Source organism: Channa argus, chromosome 6, assembly GCF_033026475.1.
Source record: "Channa argus isolate prfri chromosome 6, Channa argus male v1.0, whole genome shotgun sequence".
Classification (NCBI taxonomy): Eukaryota; Metazoa; Chordata; class Actinopteri; order Anabantiformes; family Channidae; genus Channa; species Channa argus.
In genome coordinates this window covers 382,094-410,000 of record NC_090202.1, presented here as the reverse complement: position 1 = coordinate 410,000, position 27,907 = coordinate 382,094, and the positions used below count along the sequence as shown (strand labels likewise).

The 27,907-nt window shown below is 39.1% G+C and overlaps 2 protein-coding genes across 4 annotated transcripts in view; one reads left to right on the top strand and one right to left on the bottom strand.

Moving 5' to 3' along the window:
- The window catches only part of LOC137128536 (Na(+)/H(+) exchange regulatory cofactor NHE-RF3-like), a 16,799-nt gene extending 1,071 nt beyond the window's left edge, over nucleotides 1–15,728 (top strand). For both annotated transcript variants that reach the window (XM_067506707.1, XM_067506709.1), the window contains exons 2-11: nucleotides 2,630–2,657; nucleotides 4,249–4,310; nucleotides 4,412–4,623; nucleotides 5,166–5,237; nucleotides 5,592–5,724; nucleotides 7,783–7,919; nucleotides 8,004–8,211; nucleotides 10,315–10,511; nucleotides 10,593–10,805; nucleotides 15,194–15,728. In XM_067506707.1, coding sequence (XP_067362808.1) covers nucleotides 2,630–2,657; nucleotides 4,249–4,310; nucleotides 4,412–4,623; nucleotides 5,166–5,237; nucleotides 5,592–5,724; nucleotides 7,783–7,919; nucleotides 8,004–8,211; nucleotides 10,315–10,511; nucleotides 10,593–10,805; nucleotides 15,194–15,226 — 1,295 coding nt within the window. In that variant the 3' untranslated portion in view covers nucleotides 15,227–15,728. The remainder of the gene's footprint in view (nucleotides 1–2,629; nucleotides 2,658–4,248; nucleotides 4,311–4,411; nucleotides 4,624–5,165; nucleotides 5,238–5,591; nucleotides 5,725–7,782; nucleotides 7,920–8,003; nucleotides 8,212–10,314; nucleotides 10,512–10,592; nucleotides 10,806–15,193) is intronic.
- Nucleotides 15,517–27,907, bottom strand: part of nlk2 (nemo-like kinase, type 2) — a 26,631-nt gene continuing 14,240 nt past the window's right edge. The window contains exons 6-11 of one of the 2 annotated variants that reach the window (XM_067506705.1): nucleotides 27,112–27,321; nucleotides 26,801–26,902; nucleotides 25,859–25,945; nucleotides 24,848–25,046; nucleotides 23,332–23,425; nucleotides 15,517–22,936 (exon numbers count right to left, since the gene is read on the bottom strand). In XM_067506705.1, coding sequence (XP_067362806.1) covers nucleotides 22,882–22,936; nucleotides 23,332–23,425; nucleotides 24,848–25,046; nucleotides 25,859–25,945; nucleotides 26,801–26,902; nucleotides 27,112–27,321 — 747 coding nt within the window. In that variant the 3' untranslated portion in view covers nucleotides 15,517–22,881. The remainder of the gene's footprint in view (nucleotides 22,937–23,331; nucleotides 23,426–24,847; nucleotides 25,047–25,858; nucleotides 25,946–26,800; nucleotides 26,903–27,111; nucleotides 27,322–27,907) is intronic. The other variant, XM_067506706.1, reaches the window with a different exon arrangement.

Sequence of the window (27,907 nt, the reverse complement as noted above, 5' to 3'; positions counted from 1 at the left end):
TGTGTGTGTGTGTGTGAGAGAGACAGCTGGTTTACCTTCTTCAACCTTTATTGTGCCCAAAACTATTAAAAACACATAGGTGAGTCATTGTGAACTGGCTGACATGATTCTTCATCCCCATGTAGACACACACACTAGTTTATTTTTATTCCTCCCATATTCTTCATCCTGCTGTATTATATACTCACTAAAACACAAAAAACATGTGGAATTACTCCATCACTGAAAAGAATCCTCACAAATGCACTGTTTCCACCTGATTGGCTGTTAAACACTAAACACACAGCAGCTTTATTTAAAAATGATACATGAGGTGTTAAGGTATTGTGAGATGCACATTGCAAACTGTCAATAGCCTTTGCCCTAAATTCTATGCTTAAGTATCTCTGTTAATCTCCACCACATTCTGAATTTGCATTTAATATTTCTAATACATAGATGGATAAATGGTTACTTTATTGATCCAGAGGGAAATGTAAGGCATCCAGTAGCTTTTCCAGCTTAAACTGCTCAAATAGACCAAATATAATCTGCATAAAGGATGAATAAGACAAAATAAAATGTGAATATACACAGTAATACATAGTAGTAGTAGTACAACCTTATGCTGAGACAATAAACCAAGTTAGCTTAGTATAAAAGTGTATTATGATTATATCTCAAGTTGTATTTAGACATAGTTGTATGTTATCGATTGCTTTGTAAAACTAAACTAATAACACTCTGAATAATCCTGCTGAGTATTGATTTCCTTAAGGAAAATGACACTGTGCTGCTCAATACATCAGTTGAGACCATTTTGACAGTATTTTTTTCTGTTAATATAAATTCAACATTCATTATCATTTTTCCCCAACAGTAAAACACATGAGTGGCTTTGAGAATTTACCAAAGCTTTGGGTTTCTGTGATGAATAAGATGATGATGAAGAACTTGCCTAGTCCTTTTTCCTTAGAGACGCTTTCTGAAGTTGTCCTATGCAGCCCATACATAGATGAAATAATTTTTTGTCTGAGCTTTGTTTGACTCTCAAAAGACACCAGTGGTTGTCAGCAGACGTGCTCCTGTTTCTCAATAGCTGAAAAAGCCAAGTTAACATGATGAACTGGTCATTAAACAATGACAATGTGACAATTAAACAGGAAGTATCTGAAACAAAGTCATCGTGGGGCTTGTTACGTTGGTAATGCTGGTGACAACACACAATGTAATATCCACTAATTTCTCAGAAATATCAGAAATAAAATCACAGCACTATAAGCCCCCTTTGAACTAAGAAGCCACAGATGCAGAAACTAAATCACAAACCTCTCGATGACACACATTCCCCAACACACTTATGTAACAACTCTAAGACATCGTATCCATACACGGAGTCAATGAACCATATGTTCTGATCAAGGCAGCACAGTCGTCAAGTGGTTAGTCTCACAGCTAAAAGGTGCCCAGTTTGAATCCCATTCGGCTGCAGTCTTCCTGTGTGGAGTTTGCGTGGGTTCCCCCTTGGTCCTCCGGTTTCCTCTCACAGGCCAAAGACTGTTGCCCAGTGACAGCTGGGATAGGCTCCAGCCCCCTCTGACTCCGAACAGGATAAGTGGTTACACACTTTTCTACATCACAATCCCGAGTGCACATCAACCCTGGCTTTTAATTTCTTTATCTGGAGCTTCATTGTGCACAGAAACCATCAGATGGTTTAAAAACATAAATACTTACTCTGTATATGCTCCTAATAAGTGAACTGTGGAGAGCAGTACAGTAAATACAGCGGGGTGAAAAGTCCACAAGGAAAATCTGCAATATTTTTCTGTAAATCTGAAAATTATCACAAGGTTTAGAGACACAAATAGGTCTGAAATTCTGAGTTACTTCCAGGTCTGCAATCAAATTGGAGCAAATTGTATGTATGGCATTGTACAAAGATCTGATCACCTTTAGTTTTTAACCACTGATATGAAGCCATATAGGACTCTGGTGGATCAGAGACCTGTTTAAGTAAATCAACAGCTGGGCCTCAGGTTTCCAGCAGGACATGGTGTGTAAGTAGCATTATGACAGTGGGGTCATCAGGGCATCAGAAGAAATGGAAAGTGACAAATGAGGGACTCTAAACTGATCCAAAGTCTGATCTGACAGACCAAAACCAAACCGTAAGAAGATCAGTTCATAAAGCTTTGTTCAGGCATCACAACATGAGACTCTAATCAGCAGAAAGACAAAAAAAAGCTGTCAAGGCTTTTAGAGACTTGTCCTCTCATCTCTCAGTGGACCACACAGTAGGGAAGTGATGTAAATGGTGTTTGACAGTGGGACAGAGTCAGGAAGCGGAGAGGTGACCACTGTGTGAGATCTATGAGCATTTAGTTTAAAGCCACCCTGTTTGTCTTGTTGGACCAAACTAGAAGCACTGGGTTCTGAATGTTAGTTCAGCTTCCGTCACTGTGCTCTCTCTGGCTGTGAGTGTTGATGCAGCCATGTGGAGTTAACCCACAAAGGTTTGTTTGGATGTAATTGCTGTGAAATAAGACCATTTTAGAACCGTTCACTGATAAACCATCGATGGGACTAAACACTTGTAGATTGTAGCTAAGTACTTGTAGTGATCTCAGTGTTACTGTCGCCCCCACAGGCCACCAGAATGCTATGGAATTTCCACGGTGAGTTCCTCTTTACTCATATATGTATCTCCTAACACACACAAAGGGCTGATTTTAAAGGACCACACCTGTGTTTTAAAGGGTCAGTTCTGCTCATGGCAGCACCAGCTGTAAAAAGTCTTGACAACATGTTGTGTTCTTTACCATCCAGTGAAAACACAACCTTCATAAGACTGAAACAGGTAGAACTGCAAGCTCACGTGTGCAGGACTCCTTATCTTTGCAGATAACTCTCGGTACTTTCCGACTAATGACCACTAATCACACGTCTTCATAAACGAGGGTTTATCTCTTCCAACTCTATCAACCCTGCAGAGTTATTGGTTCTGTCTGTCACACTGGTCTTTAGGCTGCATTGGCATAAAGTGACGCTCGAGCTGAACTTTGCTTCGGTCAGTAGTGATGAATACTGTGGACTACCTCCAAAACATCGGTGTGGTTCTTTGAAAGGTTTTAAACGGACTTTGAGGATTCTAGTTTTTTTATGAAAGAGGAAACAGTCCCAAGGCTGATAGATTTCTGTTTGCTGTACACTGAAGACATTCGAGTTTAAAAGTTGAAGATTAGACAAATTTTGAATTTGTGCTTTTATTTGATGGTATATATACATCTAGATATGCTAAACAGCATAGAGCAAAGCTCGATTTGTGCATCAGAGCAAAAGTTTTGGGAAACAAAATCTTACGATTTAATTAAAATCCATTCTTTCCATAAACCACATATTAAGTTAATTAAGAAATTGAGTTTTTCTTCTTTATATTTCCTTTTTTAAGCTTTTACTCTTATTCTCTTACATATGTGTGTTTAGGAGGTTTCTACCTTTAAGTTTTTCTTCAGTAGGTCATTTCCTATGTTGAGTTGACATTGTATTTTGAATTTTGTCTTACTGCATGATAAGGCTCCTCACAGTATTGATGTATGAGCAGATCCTTTCTTCCTCCACACTTTGGTTTTTCCATCACTTTGGTAATAGTCCATCAATTTTGAATTTTTTTTTTTCAACTTTTCTGATCTTCCTGTTGATGAGGGGTTTAAATCCTGTGGTTTGGCCTTTATGTCTGTATTACTGCTCATGAAGTTTTCTTCAAATGGTGGTTTTATGTTTTTCTTCACAGCCTCCACAAGGTTTCTGTCATCAGTTCTTTCCCGTAGCTAACCTGTCCTTTGGATGTCACTCAGTACACCAGTGGTTTCTTTGTTTCTCAGGACATTGCACATTGTTGTATTGGCTATGGCTAATGTCTGTGCAGTCCCTGATCCTTTATCTCTTTCTTGTTGGTCTTCTTCCTAATTTATTCTTTTTAACAACCCCTCAGTAACCAGAAACACGGCAGAGTCTCAAATGCCAGTGCTTTTTACTCACCTAAAATTTGGGTGAGCTCATCCAAAAGTTGCAATCTGCTAAATTCTTTAGACACATTTAGACAGAAATACCATCAAATAAAAGCCAGTATACAGCAAAACACAAATTCACTGGCCTTGGTGTTCCGTTATTTTTGCAGGAGACTGTATATTTAATTGTATTTTATGAAATACAATTTGCTATCCCACACTGTCATATTGATCTATTTCCCTTTTGTTCTTACTTCAGTTTTACCTTCAATCCAAAGGAAGGGATTGATAATCCAGCTTTGGTCATCACAGATGATCATGGTGATGTTTGATATGCTTGTCTTTACACACACACATTCTTCAAACCTTCTCTCCTAACATCAATTCTCAGTGCAGCCTCTCCATGTGTTGTTGATGTGCAGAGTTGGATCAGAGGGTGGTGCCCACACTGCACCAGCTGAAACGCTTGGAGGGACAGAGCTTTGGCTTTCGTCTGCGCCGGGACCAGAGCGGCCGGGGATTTGAGATCAGAGATGTGGAGCCGTGGAGTCCTGCAGAGCGCAGTGGTCTCAAAGATGGCGACCGAGTGCTGGAGGTCAACGAGGAATATGTGGACAACATGGACTTCTATAGGGTCTGTGTCCATAATTCAGTAGTCTATCTGCTGCCAACAGCAACATATCATGTAATGACTCTGTTGTATTTGTGCCTATAGGTTAGTGAGTTAGTCTTTATTTCAATGAATTAAAAGACAAACACATTTTAAGTGTAAAAAACAATAAAAAATAGTCCTTTGTAAAACGACTCTATAGGAGGCAATTCCATTGCATTTTTCCACTTCAAAATCAAACTGAGATTCCATTTCCTCAATCTGCTATATTATGCTATGTCCAAGAATTCTTTAAAATGCGATACGTCTTCCCATTTTCTTAACTTATCGTTAACATTATTCCACAGTTTGATCCCTGCTACATCACTTTTACCCTGGTTGGATCATAATAATCAGCTCTGTGAATAATTCAAATTGCGTGTTTTTGAGAAATAAGAAAAGAAAATACAATTTGAGATTTCCTACAGCTCCACACCACGTGTCACATGTCATATTGCAGTATTAAAGTAATGGGGCCACGAAGACTTTCACTTGATCATTTGTGTTTGTCTGAAATTACCTACCAGGTAGTAAGGAAGATCCAGTCCTGTGGCTTACATCTGTTTCTCCTGGTGCTGAGAAAAGCAGAGTATCAGCAGGTATGTACAGTATGAGGATTAGCATCACCACCTACAGGGACAGACACAGGAGAAATCACTTTAACACATTGTCACATTCTTTATTTCACTAGTTATTGTAGATTAGTACTGAAGAGATGAAATTAGGATTTTAAAGTTTATAAAAAAAATTTCTGGATGAACCAAAAATGTCTTAAAGTAAGTAATTTTATCTAGTCTTTGGCGCTAGGAGCCAGCACACTTCATCATATTCTGCAATACATTTCTCATGATTGACAAAAGGAGGATATAATGAAAATAGTTACATAGTGATAAGTATTCTGCATGATGCTGCTCCTCAAATTAAATCTTCCTGCTGATGTCACTCTTTTCCAGGCAGTGTCTTTAGGTGTGGACATACAGCTGCTGGCCAAGGCGTCCAAAGGGGACTGCTGGTCTAGACCCAGACTATGTCACATCAGGCGGCACCCGGAGCATGGTCTAGGGTTTACCATCACCTTGGTGGAAGGTACAGACACATTTACAGCATCTCTGAGGACAGTATACAAACAGCTCCTGTTTCAGCAGATGGTGTAATGATTTGATCCTTTGATTTGCACTGATGTTTGTTAATTACAGTAGTAGTAATACATGACAGAAAGAAAGTTATCTTCAGTAACATATTTGATATATAACATCTTGTTCACTTTGAAATTTGCCAAACCCGTTAAGAACAAATTAAAGAACTTTATAGGACTATAGGACTTTATATTTCAATGTAAAACACCAGAATCTGTTCTGGTGTCAAATACGAACAGTATTATGTAATAATAACGTTTGAGCCTCAGGCAAGAAAATTAGATAAGGAAATGTTCTGATTTATTGTTCACAGTAATAAGTTGCTTTATAGTTCATAAATGATAAAACATCAAACTTATTTCACACTAATGCAATTTGCAGTTTCTTTTGCGTAGTGGAAAAATGACTGGTTAATTATTCGGTGATTACTGGGCTGTAAGTTTGTTTTGTTACCGTTGACCCAGTGGCAGAAAACATGAGGCTGAGATTGATGTTAAATGTGACTCTGTGTTTAGGTACATTGCTCTGAAAACAATGTTGGTTGTTTCAGTTTCCTTATACTGTACTCGCCCCTTTTTTATTTATTATTTCTATTAATGATCTTGACCAAACCACGTCAAATGTAATTTTTTTTTTATGCTGATGACACTGTTATGGTAAATGTTCTGCACTTATATAGCACTTTCTACCTATTGGCACACAAAGCGCTTTACACTGCTTCTTATTCACCCATTCACACTCACAATCACACTCACACACACTCACACACCGATGGGGGAGCTGCTATGCAGCTGGCCAACACTCACCGGGAGCAACAAAGTTGGGGTTTAGTGTCTTGCTTAAGGACACTTCGACATGTGACCGGAGGACCCGGGGATTGAACCAACAACTGTGAGAACTTTATTTAGCCTTCTCTATATAAGCCAAAGGCGACAGTGGAGAGGAAAAACTCCCTTTGTTGGACAACCGCTCTACCTTCCATTGCAATGTATTCGTAGGCTCTTGGGAATCTGCAAAAAGCATTTATTTGCATTCATGTATTCAGTCAGAGCTTGATGAGCCTACAGTAAGCTGCCATTTAATGCTGACAACACTAAATTCACATTGTTTTCTAAAAGAAAAACTGCAACTTGAAACAACTAATTAAAACTGTCTCTTCCTTTAATTCTGTCTGGGTTTTAATTGACAATTCTTTCTTTAAACCTCACATTGACAACCTCATCAAAAAAAACAAGCATTGCTTCTTCTTTGAATCAAGAAAAAAGTTACATTAAAGCTACATTTCTACCACTGCTGTGATACTGTGTACATGCAAACCTCACTTGAGCATCTTAAAGCCATAGACACATTTTATCAAAGTGCCTTCGGATTCATCACTGGTTGTTCTTTTAGAACTCACCATTGTAGGTTATATTCTTTTTCTGGTCTACATCAGTTGCTTTGCAAAGATCAACTCACTGGCTGATGATTATAAACAAGACCATCTTACAGATTTGCCATCATATTTGGTGTCCTTATATATCCTATTTGTGCTTTGGCTTATGATCATAAATGTCCCAAAATGCTTGTTTAATGCACTGAATTTAGTCCTTTTGAAGCTCATTCCAAGTAGCAGGAGTAGAAATCTTAAAGGAGAACGTAACTTAAACCTACTTTCTAAAGAAATCACTAAAATCGAGTGAATGTTTGTGTGTCTTGAATTGTTTTGTTGTTAATGCTGCTGTCTGGGCCAAGTCTCTCTTAAAATGAGATTTGAAATCTCAGTAAGATTCTTATCCGGTTAAATAACATATCTAACTATCATTTCTTGTCAATTCAGCACCTTGAACTTCTCAGTAGAGTCACTGGTTCCACTGCCCTTCTCTCAATACATCCTCTTGTCATTTATTAATAGCTGAGAGTAATTGTCTTTAAACTCTTGTTACAAAGTACAACTGTTTTATATCACATGGCAATGATACTAATGACTAACTGTTGATGACTAATAACAGTATGGACGTATCAACAGGTCGGAAAGGCCAATACATGGTGAGCACAGTGAGTCATGGTCCAGCAGAGAAAGTTGGTGTCTGCAGTGGAGACAGACTGATCTGGATCAATGGAGTCGCAGTGTCCACTCTCACACATGCTGCTCTCAGCAGAACTGTACGAGTCCAGTTTCCTCACTCACATCTTGCCTCAGTGCTTTTTTAGCTTGACAATGAATCCTGCAGTGTGTCTGGTTCTCAGGTGAAGAAGACTGGGGACACAGTGACTGTGCTGGTCATAGACAGTGACAGTGAGTCGTGCTATGTGAGGAGAAAGATGCCCATCCTGCCTTTGCTGGCACAATGCTGCAGCCTCCCGCATGCTGCCAAAACCATGCACCTGGTTAAAGGAAACGATGGGTACGGATTCCTGCTGAGACAAGAGAGACTGGCAGGTTCTCGACGGATAGGTGAGACATACACTGATGGAAACATCACTTGCTTCGCTGGTATTCACAGCTCTGCATTTTCTATAGACAAATGCTCCATTTAAACATGACACCACAGCTGTTTTGATATTAAAACTATTAACACTACAAACAGCTGGTAATGACAAGAATTATAAAAGAAGAAGCTAGAAAAATATATACGTGTTAGTGAGCTTCTACCACACACAATTAATATTTTGTCCCCAATAATAAATCTGAAACGGCAGCAACAGCATCATAAAGTGTTTAGGGGACATATGCAGTGATATTAAGACGCTGCTGCATTGACAGTTGTAGTAACTCTACACTGTATACAACATTATCAGTACAAATCCCAGGTAGTAACAGGCATGTTAGGTTTTTAACACCAGTCAGAGTTGAAGTGTTGCTCCAGATGAAGGGATAGAGGAAACAATTTCTAGACTCTCTCCATTATTCAGCACAGAGTCTCAAATAAATAATTTTATCAATATCATTTTTTTGTTTGTTTGTTTTGTCCTTTCGGCTTATCCCATGAGTTCAGTGTCGCCACGATCATTGTCCACATGTTGGTTTGGCACAGTTTTATGCCGGATGCCCTTCCTGACGCAACCCTCCCCAATTTCTACTGGGCTTGGACCGGTACTGCACAGATGGGGAGGGGGATGGGCTGTAAGGGGTTCAGTGTCTCACCCAGAGACACTTTTATTACTATCATAATGAGAAAAATAAATAGCATTATATCAACCACAGTGAAAAATCTAAATAAACATATAATGCCTGTTTTTGAATCATGTCAACAAAGCTCACGTTGATACGCACTCATTCCCTCGTTACAGTGTAACCTCTGCATTTGCACCTAAACACTGTATATATAAATTAGACACCTAAAAATAACAAATCACTTGTGTGTGCGTATATTTACACAATGATATTGTTGGTACTCGATACAATACAATAAGGGACACAACAATAAATATAAAATGCAATAAATACACAGGTTTAAAAGTAAAGAGAACATACCATATAATAAAGAAACAATTTAAAAGAAACAGAAAACAGACATTGTGAGAATGTTGATAGGTGCTAAGTGCACATTGTTTTGAGGTAGAGGAAAACGAGTTCTTGACTGTATAATTGTTGGGGGGTGGTCAGTCATTGTTAGCAGTCCTCATGGCCACTATGATGGATGAAGTTCTTGCTTAGTCTGGTGCTGTGAAACTTGATTGACCTGACGGCATCAGGTCAAAAAGTTGATGGGCGAGATGTGAGTGGTCCCCAGTGATGCCCTTACTGAGGCAGGGGGATCTGGGCATGACGTCCAGGGAGGGCAGAGGTTAGCCGATGATTTTTGTGCATTGTTAATACCCCTCCCCACAGCTTTCTTGTCTCATGCTGTGGAGCCTGTGTACCACACTCCCAGACAGTATAGTAATGCATTTTTTCTGAAAAAGGAGCAAATCAAATGTTGCTTTTCAACACTGCTTGTGAATATTGAAGAGCTTCTGAATCTCTTTATTTATTCCTTAAAGCTCCTGTATCTTTTTAACGGGGAAATTTTTGCAGGAAGACAAATGTCAAAACATAGAACTCAGTTTGTTTGGGTTTTCACCAGGGGCTTTTATTTTGTAGTATATCAAGCCTACTTCCTGTTAGTCTTTTCATTTTCTTTATCCATCTCGTTAGTCATGATTAGCTTCACCTGTTTCTGCTTATTTTAGCACAGCTCCCCCCACAGTCCCCTTCCAGTTCGTCTGTTTTGTTCACACTGACTCAGTTTTTAATGAAGTACTGATCCACTGTTTGTTTGTCTAATATTCTTATTTCCATCAATGTTCTGTTGTCCTCCCTTGGACTGCCTCTCTGTTCGTCTTTTGTAAATAAACCCTTTTTATTGTCCGTCCTCTAATCCTCACCTCTCCTGGTTCCGAAATATAATACACACCTACTACACAGCAGAGTAAAATGTGAAACCAATGGTTGTCTCAATGAAAAATGACATGTAGAAAAAGACTAAATTAACGTTAAAGAAAACAGCACATAGTATCTAATTAACACTTCACACACAGAAATCACATGTACTTATCCAAACCTGCTGTGACCCAGTTCATGTGCTGAGGGAGGTGGATGTGGGCAGTCCAGCTGAGGAAGCAGGGATGGAGGATGGAGACCTGCTCTTGGCTGTCAATGGAGAACCTGTAGAGTCCGCAGAGCATGAGGACATTGTGAAAAAGATCAGGCAGAGTGGTGATGAAGTCATCCTCACGTCTATATCTGCACCGGGACGAGACTTTTACAGAGAGGTAATTTAGTGAGCTCAGTGTGATGGCTACAGACAGAGTATCAGTACTTGTCTTAAGCTGCTTCTTTTTGTTCTTCTGCAGTTAGGAATTTCTCCACTGTTGTTCCATGAAGAATGTACCTTCCTGAGTGACACACAGCAGAGTGTCTCCCTTTGCACTAACAACCAGAGGGAAGCTCTTCCCACAAATAGAAGTCTGACTTCCCCCACCTTTTCTGCTCAGGACCCAGAGATGATGGACTTTGCTTTCCACTCAGACTGTGTCCCAAATCACTCGAGACCTTTAAACACACAGGTACGATCCTAGGGTTCCTTCTCTATATAAGTGGTTGTCAATCCTGGTCCTCAAGGACCCCTGCTCTGCTTGTTTTCCTACTACCCCTACCTTGCCCACTGCTGATTAGAGCAGTGATCCGCTGTGTCCCTGGCAACAATACTGTGATGCGTAAATTCATGGCTAAAACTCTGTCAACATAGGAAAGAAATAATTTAATAGACAGAAAGTATTAAAACACAGCTGTGAGTGACCCCATTAATTCAATTCAATTTCAATTCAACTTTATTTATATAGCGCCAATTTACAACAAAGACATCTCAACGCACTTTACAGAATAAAGTCCAGACTACACAAGTATGTAGAAGCAACCCAACAAATCCCCCTTGAGCAAGCAATAGGCAACAGTGGAGAGGAAAAACTCCCTTTAATGGGAGAAACCTCCAGCAGAACCAGGCTCAGGGTGGGTGGCCATCTGCCTTGACCGGTTGGGGTGAGTGGAAAGTGGAGAAAGAAAAGAAAAGAGCAACGAAAAGCAACAACAAAAGAACAACAAAAAACAACAACAAGAAACGCAACAACAAAACAACAAAAAAGCAACAACAAAGCATTGTACATGTTGGTAGGACACAAAATCAATGGCATACAGTGGTGACAAATAAATGTATAGAGAAAAGCTAGTTAGGGTTGAGTGAGCAGTTTTAACTTTAAGCTTTATCAAAAAGGAAAATTTTAAGCTTAGTCTTAAAAGTAGAGAGGGTGTCTGCTCCCCGAATTTGGATTGGAAGCTGGTTCCACAGGAGAGGAGCTTGATAGCTAAAGGCTCTGCCTCCCATTCTACTTTTGCAAACTCTGGGAACCACAAGTAGGCCAGTATTTTGGGATCGAAGTGGTCTAATCGGGCGATACAGAACTATGAGATCTTCTATATATGATGGAGCTTGACCATTAAGAGCTTTGTATGTAAGGAGGAGGGTTTTAAATTCTATTCTAGATTTAATAGGAAGCCAATGCAGAGAAGCTAGTGAAGGTGAAATATGATCTCTCTTCCCTAATCCAGTTAGCACTCCTGCTGCAGCATTTTGGATTAATTGAAGGCTTTTTAGAGAGTTATTAGGACACCCCAGAAGTAGGGAATTACTGTAGTCCAACATAGAAGTAACAAATGCATGGACCAGTTTTTCGGCATCACTTTGAGACAGGATGCTTCTAATTTTAGCAAAGTTCCGTAGGTGGAAGAAGGCTGTTCTAGAGATTTGTCTTATATGTGACGTAAATGCCAAATCCTGGTCAAAAATAACTCCAAGGTTCCTCACCGCAGTACTGGAGGCCAAAGTTATGTCATCTAAAGTAACTATATTGTTAGACAGCATATTTCTCATGTTTTTAGGCCCAAAGAGGATGATTTCAGTTTTGTCTGAATTTAGAAGGAGGAAATTGTAGGACATCCAGGTCTTTGTCTTTTAGACATGCTTCAAGTTTGACTAATTGGTTAGTATCTTCTGGTTTCACAGATAAATAGAGCTGGGTATCATCTGCATAGCAGTGGAAGTTTATGGAATGTTTCCTAATAATTTTGCCTAAAGGTGACATGTACAGATTAAAAAGTATTGGTCCTAACACAGAGCCCTGTGGAACTCCATAGCTAACTTTGGTGCATAAAGAGGAGTCATCATTAACATGAACAAGTTGGAATCTGTCTGACAGATAAGATTTAAACCAATGTAATGTGGTTCCTTTAATCCCCAATCCATGTTCTAGTCTCTGTAATAAAATGTTGTGGTCAATGGTGTCAAATGCGGCACTAAGGTCTAGTAAGACGAGTACGGACACAAGTCCATTATCTGAAGCGAGGAGAAAATAATTGGAGACTTTTACCAGTGCTGTTTCTGTACTATGATAAACTCTAAATCCTGACTGAAAGTCTTCATACAAATTATTCCTGTAAAGGTGATCACATAATTATTCTGCAACTACTTTTTCAAGGATTTTAGAAATAAACGGGAGATTTGATATTGGTCTATAGTTGGCTAAATCACCTGGATCAAGACAAGGTTTTTTAAGTAATGGTTTGATTACAGCAACTTTATAGGCCTTTGGTACATAGCCAGTTTCTAAAGATAGGTTAATCAAATCTAATAAGAACGTGTCTATTAAAGGTAGAACATCTTTAAGCAATTCGGTTGGAACAGGGTCTAAAAGACATGTTGTTAGTTTTGAGGAGGCGATAGTTGAACTTAGCTCAGTGAGATCTATGGGTGAAAAGCAGTCTAACAGGGATTGGGGCCTTATTGAGGATTCTAGAGCTGTTGTACATGAAGATCTATCTGTAATATTTGTAGGGAGGATCTTTTCCCTAATGGCTACAATTTTATCAGTAAAGAAAGTCATAAAGTCATTGTTGCTCAAAGTTAAGGGAAAACTAGCCTAAACAGAACTATGGCTCTTAGTCAGCCTGGCTACAGTGCTGAACAGAAACCGGGGGTTGTTCTTGTTTTCCTCTATTAGTGCGGAATAATATGCTGTTCTGGCATCACGGAGAGCTTTTTTGTTTTAAATTAGTGGAACGCCACTTCCTCTCTAACTTTCGTGACACCTGCTTTAAGCTGTGCATTTGTGAATTGTACCATGGAGGTCGGCTCCTCTGATTCACTGCCTGACAACAAAACAATTATATATATAAGAACTCGTTCCACCAATTATTTCCACAGAACACGGTAAGCAGCTGTGTACCTCCACAGCTTTCCACGACTACCTTGTGGCTCTTGCCCATCCGTTCGCCCCCAAAAACTGCCAAACAAAATATAATTTCCTTGACAACTGGTTAGGCAAACTCTTCATAGGCAGTTATGTGATGTTGTTGATGACGTCATCACTTAGCTAACACAGATAAAAATCCCATTGGCTCATACATACCTGACCCAACTGTTCTCCAATATTAGAAACAATCAGAATCATAAAACAGTTTATTGCTAGGCACAGTTAAGAACACTTAACAGTACGTGTAATTTGTCTTTGAGTCAGGTGCAAACACATAATCTAAAATATAAAGATAAAATCAAAGGTGTGACACCCAACAAATATGATAGCTTCTTATTTTATTTGGATTTTATTCTATGTACAGAAAAGTGAGTGTGTATGTATTACTATTAACTTAATATTGGAAACAGCTAAATTACTTATAATCTAACAACAAAAAAATATGCTATATAATGTATGAACATGATTAGTCTCTTATTGCCTTCGTTCTTCTGATGTCAGAAGTCACCAGCACTTGATACACTGTAGGAGATCAATCTGATTCTTGGAGAAGACGGACCTCGGTTATGGGTCTATCAAACTCGTTAGTCTTCGTTTTGATACAAACCTGGTGGACTAGACCATGTTCAGCTTTTAATGTATGGATGATTTTGTTAATTACCCATGAGCCTCGAGATGCTGATTCATCAACAATCAACACAATCTGTCAATCAACTCCAACATTTCCAAAAGATGTCTGCCATATACTGGACTTGTCTCCATCTAGCAGCAGGCATAGAGATCCTCTTTCTGGAAGGTTCCTGAGGGTAGGTGGTTGGGTTTTTAAGAGAAGGTGATTTGAGTTAATGCCTCCAAGTCATTTGGATCATTGTAATTTGATAACTACCTGCAGGGCTGTGCAGAGTGCACTGGAAGCTAAACAGTGAAGCAAAGTTGATTCTGAGTCTCACCGTTGTTGCACTGTAGCTTAAAGAAAATTGGAAGCACAATGAAACTGCTCAAATTCAAAAAATCCTTTTGCTGTGGAAAATCATTTGGTCCCAGGTGGTATTTTCTTTTCAGACAATACATTTTCCCTTTAAAACAAGACAAAGACTTTAGTCTTGAAAGACTGAAGTATTTTTCTTGAAAAAATGAAAGTACATGTTTGTGTGTGGTGGATGTAAAGAACCTGTAGGATCATCAATTAATTACAAGTTGACATTAGTCAGCTGTTTCAATCAGTATAATGACAATCAGGTGTGAGTCTGGCAGGTCCTGCTGTATTTAAACAGGGGAAATCTGGGTTTACACTATTATTCTAATCTTGACAACACCAGCTTGAACAAAGGACATTTCTGAAGACTTTACGAGAAGAGATGTTAATGCTCACCAGGAGGAAAGGGGTCACAAATAAAGGCCTAAAGAGTTTGAATGGGAAAAGGAAAATTTAGAGTGAGCACAGAGTTTGTCCATGAGCATGGAGAAAGTGAAGAACTACAGACAAAAATGTGGGGCTGCACAAAAGCACATAAGACTTGGGTCCACACCTCTAAATAATTTCCTTCTGCCAGCACAGGAGGGAAATGTCCAGATGGCAAGAGATATAATGAATGTAAGAACAATGACAGTGCAATGGTTATCATGACTATTTCCTTTGTCTTCTTCAGCTGTCAGAGAGAACAAGTGATGCCTTCCTGTGATGGAACTGAAGAGAACATAAATGTCCATCAGCATCTGCAGCTGGAGAGGGACCAAGTGTAATGAGCTCACGGCAGACTAAGCTGCCAGAGGCTCCGTCCTGTTATTGCCTCCTCTCAAGAATATTTAAAAGATCAGTCACTAAAACTCACCTATCAATTAAACAATCATCAGTATTTTGTGATAAATATCGTAAGATTTATATAAAAAGTTTTCTGGCTGCTGGGTGACAGTTTTCATGGAGTGTGGTCTTGTGCTGGGTCTTCATGTGAACGAAGTACAGACAACGAGATTGTCGTTCTTTAAATGTCACATTTAATGTTTTTTGTCCAGATAGAACCCTTTGGGTAGACCTCACACTTTCCTAAATGACAACTGTCAACTGAATATCTAGTCATTAACTTGGATTTACAGTGTTTGTTTAATAGATACATCTATGTACTGCATATACTGCAACTTTTATTCAAATTACAATGCATCTGATTAAAACATCAAATATACAAACATTGTTAAGGACAGCAAATTAAATGAATCCAAATAGTCCAGTAGTTGGTGAGTTGTGGTTAGTTATCACACAAAATCTGTCAGTTATTTGTCTACAATTTTCCAAAATGAGCATCGCTTGATTCAAGTACTTCATTCCAACACAAAGTAAAACATATAGGAAACTACTATATGTACAGAGTTCATACAGGTGATGTGGAGGGAGAGTGACATGTACTGTGTAGCTGTATTCATTCCTGAGAAAATTCCCGTTCAGTTTCTGACAGACACATTTCTCTGATCTCCTTTTTTTCAGAATAGTGTTTGTGACCTTTAACATAAATGACACAATGTCGCTTAGAGATTTCTGTCACTTGAGTGTAACTGAAATTAAATTACAAGCCTGATCAAGGGAAAGCAATAGCAGTCTGTTAACCCCCTGTACTGCAGCAACAAAGAGCTCAATGCACCGAAAATTAAAGAGACAGTATTGTGCATAATTTCAGGTTTATAGTTTTATTCAGGAGCTCTATTGAAATAGTTTTGGATGTTTTACAATTAGTTTTAGAATTAGCTTAATTTTCTTATAGTGGGCATTTTTGTAACTTTGTTGTTGGTTAAAATGGACACTCATCATCATAGCAGATAAGTTACAACAAAAAATACAAAATTGCATAATATGGCCTCTTTAAGTGTTCAAAGTGTTATTTACCAAATTTGGCAACATGGTTTAGAGGTAAACAAAAAAGGAATAACACAAGCAATTTAAAAAATACATCCACAGGTGGCAAAACAGAGAGACTGCACACAATACTATCAGGAGAAGTTTCCAGTGGAAACAACACGGCCGAATACAGTCGTCTAAATGTCATCAGGATTTGTTGTAGTAGAGTTCAGACAAAATGACAATGTTCCAAACGAAATGGCTCATGTTCAGTCATAACTGAATGACTATTGCACTTTTTACTTTTCAGTGTTACTGCCGTGTTGTGTTTGACTGGCAGTTTTTTAAGTTCTTTTTTAAACATGTTTAATATTTTGCTTGTGTTTGCATCTTTTTTTTGTAAATGCTGCTATAATTTGGAATATTTTTCTTTTTCACAGTGCATTGACCTCTCTGTGGTATCATTTAAAAAATAAACAGAAATTGAGAGTCCTGGAAAAAGCCTAAAGTGTGAGGTTATAAGGAAATAGCAGCAGCCCTCACACCTGTATAATTAAAATTTTAAATCCGACAAACTGACTCTGATAATTACACTTCAGATCTTCTCAGGGAATTGGGAATCAACAACTCCCTTGCTGTACCTTTATCAGGTCTTATTTAATAAATCAGTAAAAATCTGAATTTCAACTGAAACGGATGCTCAATGATCTAAACTGATTGTATTTTAATCTGGCAATTCACATCTTTAGATACAGCCCTGTTTCAAAACATTGGGTAAAAAGAGAAAAAGTTTTGTGTATTTCTAGTTTCTTTTTTCAGATTTTAAAACAGTATTATTTCTGCATTTTAAGTCACATGGTCCCTCTCACCTTTACCCTGAAGTACACAGTGTTCACAATTTCCAAAAAGAATTCCAAACTTTTAAATATATACTCTTCAGACCATTGGACAGTTGTCCACTTCTCTTCCATCCCCTATAAATTAGCTCAGGCTCAAAAAAAAAAAAAATCAGATCACAAATAAAGTATCTTGTTTATATATGTTTTTTGCTTTGCATGGTAGAGTTTTAAATTACATTTGTGAAAGCAACGAACTGTGTTCACTGACAATGGTTTTCAGAGGTTTTCCTGAATCCATGCAGGTGATATTAATCACCGTAGATAATAAAATCCAGAGAAACATTATTGTGACACAATTCAAAATTAGCATTTTTTTAAACTGACCTTTTTCAGTTACAACATGTACAGTACCTCAGTCAATATGTTTAAATAATTTATATTTTCCACTTTTTTTGCAAACAGGGTTGTACTTAAAAAATGTCAGAATATCCAAGATATTCAAAAATATTTGGAAGCAATTCATGGATTCAAATTCAATTCGAAAGCCAAACTACAGTGGCCTTTATAAGAGCTAACAAAACTGTTTCTTGGTAACCTGAATAAGTCCAAAAACAAAAAACCAAACAATTTTAATGAACTTTGTATGAAATAGAGTGGTTGAAACTTTGAACACAGCCACCTTGGTGCAAGTAGTGACTCCCCCTCCTCATCAGGTCCTATTCTATCAAAGAGTGTAAATTGACTAACAGTCAGGAAACCCTTGGCTATTTGTAGGGCTTTGCAATACAAACGTCTGAGGATTCAAAATGGTTAATAGTTAATGCTTTGCACTTGGTCAGCGCAGGAAAGGTCTGCTGGGTGGGGTGGGGGCAGTACGTTTTATTATTTCAGTATAAAAGCTTGAATGGATTTTCAAATGTTTTGAATTCAACCCACGTGAATCAGAAAGGTGTGGGAGGTAAACAAAGCCAAGTTACTGAGCCCAAGAGGTAGAGACCAACACGGTGAATCCGTTCTGTACATATTCACACTGTGTTGCTGTGATAAAATCATTAACAACAATAAGAAAGGAAAGGCTTCTCCTTAGATATATCTACAACTCTGCTGTACACACAAGATACAGGTAACGTGACTATATATTCTGTGAATCATTACAGGATTTGTTGTCTTCTACATATCCTAGTAGCAGGGTAAAAATCAAGAAAATATATACATTTGTATGCAAGTTTTAAAAATAAAATTAACTTCACAGCCTTAGAAATGTGCAGGCTAATACACTTTCTATACAGTGGTATTGTTTATTAGGTTGGTGTGTAGATTTGCTTCTCTATTTAACATATATACATAATCATACTTTGAGGTGTGAGAAGAATGCATGCCATAGAACACAAGAACAGGAATAGAAAAGAATTCTAAAAATATATTAAATAATTTACTTCAAAGCTCTTTTTTTCTGGAGATGGTGTACATGTATGATGGGGAGCAGGGCACACTTTTAGCACTGGATTTAGATAAACCTACGGTATAGAGATGAGATCATGCCATTATTTATACATCGTTCATATGCTACTTGTTTCCATCCCCTGGTGAGCTGCCTGAACGCAATCCATGAAGGAGAGTTGGCCTATAGTATGTTGTGGTTAATTCAAGTAAAAAGAATGCTATTGCTGGTTTAACTGCTGCTTCACCTTGGTGCGTTTTCTATTCATGCAGATATTTTCTTGATAGCATGATGACTATGACTGTTCTCCTTGATCTCACTGGACCTCCTCTTTTTAATAGAGGCAGACTCCAAGGGAAGACCTTCTATGATTAACTGGGGATTTCTTCACAAACTGGCTCTCATTCAGTGTTGGCCACCATCCGTAACACTTCTGCCTTCAACTTTACAACCAAAAGGACAAACACAAATGTCAATCACCACATTACCCTGTCGCAGAGCTTGTATAAAATAACGTCCTTGAAAAGCAGATTTGTGCCTTTATGGCATGTGATCCGTGTTGGCATGCCCAACTACTAAGACCAGACTTAAGCAAACAGACAATAACATTATATATCAGCAAAGGCAGATATACATTAAAACGTTGAGCAGGTAAATAAATACTAGCTGGCAATAAAGAAAATTGAGATATCATTGAGATGTTTCACTGAAGACACTTTCGTATGTCAGTTTGATATACATCTACCTATAACTACCACTACAATATGTTTGAAACACAGCCGATGAGGCAACCATGTTATTTCCTCACCACAATACAAAATTCTGTTAATTAATTTACTGCATTTCTTCTATGATTTGTTGTAACACTTGCAGTTTTCAAACATGCACTGCCACCCTGGACTTATCTAGACATTATTCAGAGGAGCTATGAGAACACAAATGTCCAAGTCAGTTGGACTGGACATTAAACTGATTTTACCCTTCGAGCTCCATAATCAAAGTTTGTGTAATGTCCAGTTCAGTAAATGTATGAAAAGTGCAGGAAACTGTCTGAAACTAGTGAAAGTGCTGATGGCACCTCAATAATACGATTGACACAGCTTGTCCTTTAGAATAAACACTGTTTTCTGTACAGTACTCATGCATCATGTGCTTCCTGCATCCTCTACACAGGCAGCATCAACTGTCCAAACCACATAGTGTGTGATAGGTAAGATTGCATGTGGCACTGACCATCTCGTCTTGTGTGCTTAAATAGTATATAAAAGGGAATATGAGAAAACAACTTAATTTTTAAGTTCCTTGGTTTTTATCCTCTTATTCCTTTGTATCTACACTGTTTTTACAAATTAGTACACTTTAAATTTGGTAAAATTATCTTGCAAGTAGCAGGCTCACATCTAAAGGATTAATGTTTGTGATGATTTGATAAAAACCTTGATCAACAAACAAGCCGGATGAGATAACCCACCCAGATAACTGAGGTGAAACGCACAGTAAACCAGCATAAATCCAGAAAAGGTTAGCATGTAGTTTCCAACTGACATGTTTGTGAAAGAATTTATCCTTTGCCATTTCCTTGATGTCCAAATATTTACGCGATTCAGATAAACCAAGTTTGATATCTACATCAAGGATCAGAACAGGACACAGAGAGGGCTCATATGCCCTGCTCAGAACCAAGACAGAGAGAAAAATGTTCTACCAAATAACAAGACGGATGGCCAACACTAGAAAAATAAGAACAAGATTGTACAAAATAAAAAATGTACAAAGGCCAACAGGCAGTACAGAGAGCAAGCAAAGGTCTTGAGAAACACTGAAACGCTGACATATTTCACTTCAGTGCACTTTTTTAAGGAAGCTTTCCCTTCACACTCTTAACTGCTCAGTTTGGCTGAGTGTAGGATGTTTCCTCACTGTCTCAGCAGGGAAATTAGGAGAACCATGAGTAGACAGCACACTTTTCCTTCATAAAATACACAGAGCCGGGCAGACAGGCACCCGAGAGTATTAGCAGTAAGATTGTGACAGCTGCTCAGAGGGGGCAGGAGTAGCACTAGGCCTTTGTCATTGACTGTAGACTTTTTGAAGCCTGATGGCTTGTGGCGTCTCGTATGGAAGCAGAGCTCTTAGTCTGATCCCCCTTTTCCGCTTATTTTCTATTCACAGAAAGCTGTAATTGTTCTTCATGTAGCATGCAAGTGTGCAAGCTTTTAATCCTTCAACTTTAAGAATATGAGATCTAAACAACTACACACTATTCAGCCAAGCAGATTCCATTTCGTATGCTGACATACTGAGCACCTTGAGCACTCGGGAACATATCAGGGCAGGGTTAACATCATTGCAAATATTTTGGAGCCTCATGCATAAATAATCATGCACCAAATGGCAGATACATGCATTTATTGGTTCTACTATGTGGACAGTATACATGTATGTGTAAAATCTTTACATATATCTAAATATGCATTACATTCCTCTAGGCATTCCTCTTTTTAAAGTCACTAAATCTCTGTGGATTTGGTTAACTTAAAAAAAACAAAAAACGGGCTTTTATGTAAATGGCTGAAGCTCTGCAACTTGTGAACTATGGTTAAAGTAGGTGTGTGTTCTACATGGAAGGATCACACCACAAGAACAGGTGCCAAACTCTTATTCTATTTACCAAATGATAGGAAAGTCCTAAAGTGTGTATGTGCCTCCTGAATGTCAATGTGGTGACATTATGTTAAAAAAACAACAAGCCACCAATAATTGTGCACTTTATGCACGACATATTCATACTTCATGTGTTACTACTAGTAGCTGAAGCTACTCTTTTTTTTTGGCCACTAGAAGTCAAAATAACTCTAAAAGAAGCTTACGGACAATCAGCACTGACATGTCAAGGCCTTATCCTTTTTAATACTTTATGCCCCTAACCCTGATTTTTGACTGCCCAATCATTTTCACGTTTCCCATCAAACCAGACTTGCTAGGCGTGTGCATAAAATGTTCCTCCATGAAATGGGACCATCCTACTAAACTACAGGGTAAAACTCCTACAATCCTAAATACATCATCAGTAGCTTATGATGGTTCTGGTAAAAGTTACACCTTTCAGAGAGAAGGTATACAATACAATGGAACAACCTTTTTACAAGCCAACTGCCCGTGTTGCCGGTGATGTACTGTAAGGCACTCTGGGTAATTTCTCATACCCCTTGGTTCTGAGTCTGCCATTGAAAACCCTCAAAGGTCCCTACCACTTTGGCCAAAGAGAATTTGGAAACCCCTACTCCTGCATGTGAGTTTACAAAATGGAAGGTCAGAACTAACTGGTAAGGGAAAGTGGGTCAGCTGAGATTGGGCCTAACTGCTTCAAACCAGGTGCTGGTCAGGTCATCTAACATTGTCTTACCCTTTCCAACATAAAGGGGTATGCGTCCCTCAGTGTCTCTACCTTGGTGTGGTGGCAACAAAGACACATTAAGTTGTTGTAAAGAGAACGGGAAGGTGGTGGGGATTCAGCCAGGAGGAAGCTACGATGACAGGATGCTGACCCTATGCAGATAACTTGCATGCAATCTCAATGTTTATCATTTATACATGAGGCTCCTGATCTTTGGCAAATTAACTGTTAAAACATTTTAAAAGCTGGCTTAATACACAAGGGATATGAGCACACATGCTGGTAAATTTCTTAAATTTATATAAATTTATTTGAGTTGGGTTATTTTTATATTTTTTTTTACTTTGAAAAACACTGTCTATCAACACAATTACAATCGATTGTCTGAATAAGATAAAAGTTGAATTGATTTAACTAGTGTGGAGGAGGTGAAGGTGCGTGTATTAATGCAGATTGGTCTAATTGTATGGCAAATTGGAGAAACGTTTAAATAGACATCTTTTTTCATTTCATTAATATCTATAGCTTAACAAATGCACTTCATTATTCTGTTGCACTGTAAAATATAATCTAGCTTTAAGTGAGCAGACGGGTTTGTTTCAAACATTCTGATTTGGTCTACAGAACATCTGTCTCATTCACTTGCATACCAAACCCTCTAAAACACTCAAAGCAGTTTTCAGTGGACTTCTCTTCATTTGTGTCATAGGTCACCATACACACAGCAGACCTGTGAGTCCTGCTCTCCAGTGAAACGCTACGCAGATGATAGCAGACATTGTTCCCAGTGTAAAAGCTTGTCATGTGGGAAAGACAATGATAGACAGCAGAAGCTACTCCCACACCAGCGGAGAGGGAGGCATTTCAGAGGGCTGGGCCACTGTGGAGCTGTTTAACAGGAGAGAAACTTAATGTTAGTTAGTCATGGCTCGGTTAGCTAAACATGCTTTTTTTTTTTATTAAATGTACAGTGGTTCAAAATGGCGTGTTGTGCCCAACAGATCATGAATCAGAATTGGGGGAAAACAACTGGATTGTAAAAGCAAGTACATCAAGACCTTTGGCGATGACAAAAAGCAGTACAAGCAAAACACTTATTCATTGATAAAATGGACATCAGTTAGATAGTGTATATGCGCAGAGGGAATGTGGACATTTTGCCCAGCTTTGCATAAAGTCTGGAAGCAGGGAAACTGCTAGCCTTGCTCCAGCAAAAAGTGCAAATATGTGTTATCAATACACTTACATATACAAAATCCACTGTAAATGAAAGAGCCTCCTACCTGATAAAGCTTTTAAAAGCTGCTGACTGAGGGTTAATGCAGAGTGGCACTCGACTCCCCTTCTGCTGTTCCAGAATGAACTGATGGATGATCTCTGTGGGAAAACACACCAGCAGAGACATTTTTTTAAATCCTCTTTTGTTCAATTGCAGCTCTCTTGTCGGTGGAAGCAGTTATCAGTTTGTTGAATCGAGTTGCATTGAGTTGAATTTGTCCAACCTGAGCATGCACATACACAATCTCTCAGTTAATGTAAAACGTTGATTGTCTCCCGCAATCAGCACTGCACTAATGACAGCAGCTCCATGTCTCTATTCACCTCCAGTTAATGAACCTAATAAACTGTAAATGTCCACAGTGGACTTTTTGACCATTGTTAAACCTACTATTTAATACACATGCATAAGCATGCATGATCTGCGCTGATGGTTTCCTGCTATCTGAGCAGCAGTAACACACTGCCAAAAAAAGCCATGGAAGAAATTGACTGCGAGTGAACAAACCATCTGCTTTGCCAATGTTTTGTGAGGAAGAAAATGAATTCAGCATAATTGTTGGAGCTCAAGGATACACACAATGTGTTCTGGTGAGAAAAGCTGAGGGCCAGATTTAGGATTGTAAAAGACTCACAAAAGCAAACTATACAAGGTTATAATAAAATATTACTCGTAAAAATTACGTTACCAAACCTTTTAGGAAAAGTGATCTTAGGTGTTTCAGGAGGCAAGAGTAGTCTATCCATCCTCTATCTACGTTGAGGAGGTGAAGCTTGGACAAGTGTTCAAGGGGAACTTCTTTTAAGGGGCGACTGTGGTGCAGGAAGGTAGAGCGGTTGCCCAACAATCTCACAGTTGTTGGTTTTATCCCCAGCTCCTCCGGTCACATGCGAAGTGTCCTTGAGTAAGACACTGAACCCTAACTTAGTTGCTCCCGGTGAGTGTTGGCCAGCTGCACAGCAGCTCCCCCATCGGTGTATGAGTGTGTGTGTGATTGTGAGTGTGAATGGGTGAATAAGAAGCAGTGTAAAGCGCTTTATAAGTGCAGACCATTTAACTGCACATTACACTGCCTGGGTTTAAACTCATGTTATCTATGTACTTTATTTCCTGGAATTTTGACTAAACACAGTTGTTCAAAAGGTGTTTTTTTGATGGAAACTGGACTTGCTTGAGATACCTGAAGGCATTTCACCTCTCAACCACAAGGCCCGTTCACTTCTAACTCAAAATGAGCTCTGAAACGTGGGGACAACCCCACACTGAGTTAGAATTAATAATCCCTTTTGGTTGAGATGTGGTACATATTCAAGAACAAAATGCATCTCTAGTTGCAACTGAAGCTGAACAAGCCTCTTTGGGATAAAAGGAAACAAATTACAAACCCAGGCGAGAGTGAGAGATGGGTTAACCTTAAACTGCTAACCTCTTGGCAGTAATCACACAGTAATAGATATTGATGCTTTCTCTCACAGTTCATTTATAATTAAACCACAAAAACCTCTATCTGATAAACGTACCTTTGACCTGTCTCACAGAGCTTAGGTTCTTCTCAAAGCCATCATCGAACTTGGGATTAGTGACTGGCTCAAAGTCACTGGTGTAAACACGGCCAGAGGATGTGGTGTAGCAGCATTTGCACATACATGTGTGGTAGCGCAGTCGACCCTCATCCAGGTAAGGGTGAGCCAGGGCATCCTTCGCTGAAATCCTCTTTGACTGGAAAGCACACATGCATGTGAAGATACTAATTGCATTTCACATTCCCTTTCAGCTTCAAAAACACGACAGAAGAAAGTGTTCATTTGCCAACACAAATCAATGTAATTAGCTTTAGGGTCATAAAACAGCAAGTCAACAGGCTAATGTTGGGTCGTCAGTGAGCATCCTAGTATCTTTGAAACGAGTTACTCCCCACATCAGGAGCAATGCCCGCTAGTAAAAGAGACTACTCTGATTGGCTGTCAGGCTTAACAAATCAGTGTGTGAGAGGAGACCATGGTATTAATAATGCTTATAGTGCAATTTCTTAACTCCTTTTTAGGAGTAACCTTGATTTGAAGTATAGTTTAGGAAAGTCTGTGCTGAGTGATGGGAAATTGTAATGCTGCTTTGTTCACAGTTTGTATATTCACAGCTAGATCTTCCGCTTTCTCACGCAGGCGCAAAACGTCTGTGCTAGTTGGCTTTAGTCTGTATTGTGTGTTCAAGTACCCAGTTTTGGAGGAGACAAGGCCAAATTGAGCCAACACAGCAGTTGGTTGCCATCACAGCTAGTTGTTTGATGTCAGCTTGGTGTTTCTGCCCTCACCGTAAATTTATCTTGGATTTTCATGCTCAGGATGAACTCAAAAAACATGGCTAGAAATTTGATACAAATACAAATCTTTTGAAGTCAAGCAAAGATTTATATGTGCTTAACTTACACATATACTGGTCAAGGTGACATTCTGTTTAAAAAAACCCCCACTGTTTTCATAAGTCAGTGTATACCACGTAGTACATTGCATGTCTTCGAATGTACAACTCACAGGATCAAACACAAGCATCCTGCAGAGGAGGTGGACCGCTTCATGGGTTGCTTGGCTGGACAGTGTGTAGAGAACAGGAAGGGATGGCTGCAGATGAAACAAACAACACCTTTTAATTAATTTCTTTTCTTAGAGACTCGCTATGAAGAACAGCAATGTGCCAGCAGATGGTGAGAAAGCTCACAACTTCAATTCCCAATATGTTTGCTAGGCCTCACGTGTGACAAATGTGATTTTATAAAATCGATATGGTATTAATCACACATAGGCTAAATTAATGACAGCTGAAAGCACAGTTCTTCAGAGGTAGATGGTACTCATTCATGTGAGACCTGTCATTTACCACATGTTTGTGTATTTATGTTTTGTAAGTCCTAATCGTACCACTTGTACGAACAAGCCTCACAGAAAAGAGTAAGAGACATTCGGTCAGCAATATAAATTGTTCTCGTATGAGGCCCAGTGTGTTTATTAAAGTATAGACAAAAAGTGTGAAAAAATCATCATATCAGCCACTTCATGTGCTACGTAATTCCTACGAGCAAAAACTGTTTTATGGCACCTTGACGTTAAACACAGTAATAGCCTTTCAAATAGTAAAGGCGCTCAATGACGTGATGAGGACTGCGTCTGATTGGCCAATGATCTGTGGAAATCAAGAGAATCAGGAGATTTGAGAGATGTATGGACTGAACTCTCATTCAATAAATAAAGGTTGCTTCTCGTATGGTTTTAGAACAGCAGCCAAAATAATCCTAACAGAAGAGAAAGGGAGACAAGCTTGTGGAAAAAGTAGAGCAGTCAGTCTGTACTACATTACCATCTACTGGCTACTGTGTATAAGGGCAAACTAATAACATGTGATTCTTGTTATGTGCACATTTCACCTTTTTTAAAAGGAAGTTGTTCTTAGTAAAACAGAAGAGCCCAGTAAACAGTTACCTGTTTGTGAGGTCCTCTGAGAATGTGTGCACGAGCTCCTTCACACGCCGTCCTCATTGCCTCCATAGAAGGAGTCCCCAAAAGGTCAGTAATTAAGTCCAGCTACAGGGCCCCACACACACACACACACACACACACACAGATAGGAGGAGATCATAACTGTGCTTCTTTATGTTGTAAAAAACTCACAAGTATCCAACACTGTCTCACAAGCAATCCTCATTAATGTCAAAATCTTGGCCACAACAGTTGCCTACATGAGTAATGAAAAGATGAAGAAATGAATGTTATCTTCAGGGAGTAGGAGGTACCTGCTGAATGGGACTTTGGGCTTGGAAAAGGATGCGTCTCCCCAGGAGCTCAGCAAATATGCAGCCCACAGACCAGATATCAATGGAGTTTGAGTAGTGGCGGCTTCCCATGAGGATCTCTGGAGCTCGATAGTACTGTGTCACCACTTCCTGAGTCATGTGCCGTGACTCATCAGACTCCTCCACTCGAGCCAGGCCAAAGTCACAGATCTGGAAAACAGTCACTTACTTTAAACAGTTACTACACTTGCTGTTATCAATACTTTTTTTTTCTTTTGCTAATCTGGAGTCAGGTCATGGTGGCAGCTGGTACAGCAAAGTAATCCAGCAACATTTTCCAGCTCATCAGGTAGGTTTTTAAGGCATTTCCAGGCCAGATGAGATGTATAATGTCCTCAGCCTGTTACGGGTCTACTTCTGGATCACTTGTTTGTTGGACGTGTCCAGAAATCTTTCCAGTGTAGGGCATGTAGGTGGACACCTGAACCACGCCAACTCCTCTGAAATCAAATGAGAAGTTGCTCTACTCCAATCTCCCTTCAGATGTCCAAACTTATCTCTAAGGCTGACGTCATGCCAATCTTCTGCCCCCGTGTATCTTCAGTCGTAAGCAAGAGCCTGAAATACTTGAACTCCTTCACTCAACTCACTCCTCCCAAAGAGAGCAATCCACTATTTTCTGGGACTTGTTGATTATCACCCCAGTCAAGTCTCACTCAAAGTCTCTTTTGCAAGCTACCACCAGTGAATGCTGGAGGTGATGCTGTAAGTTTCTCTTTTTATCCTGAGATGAAGA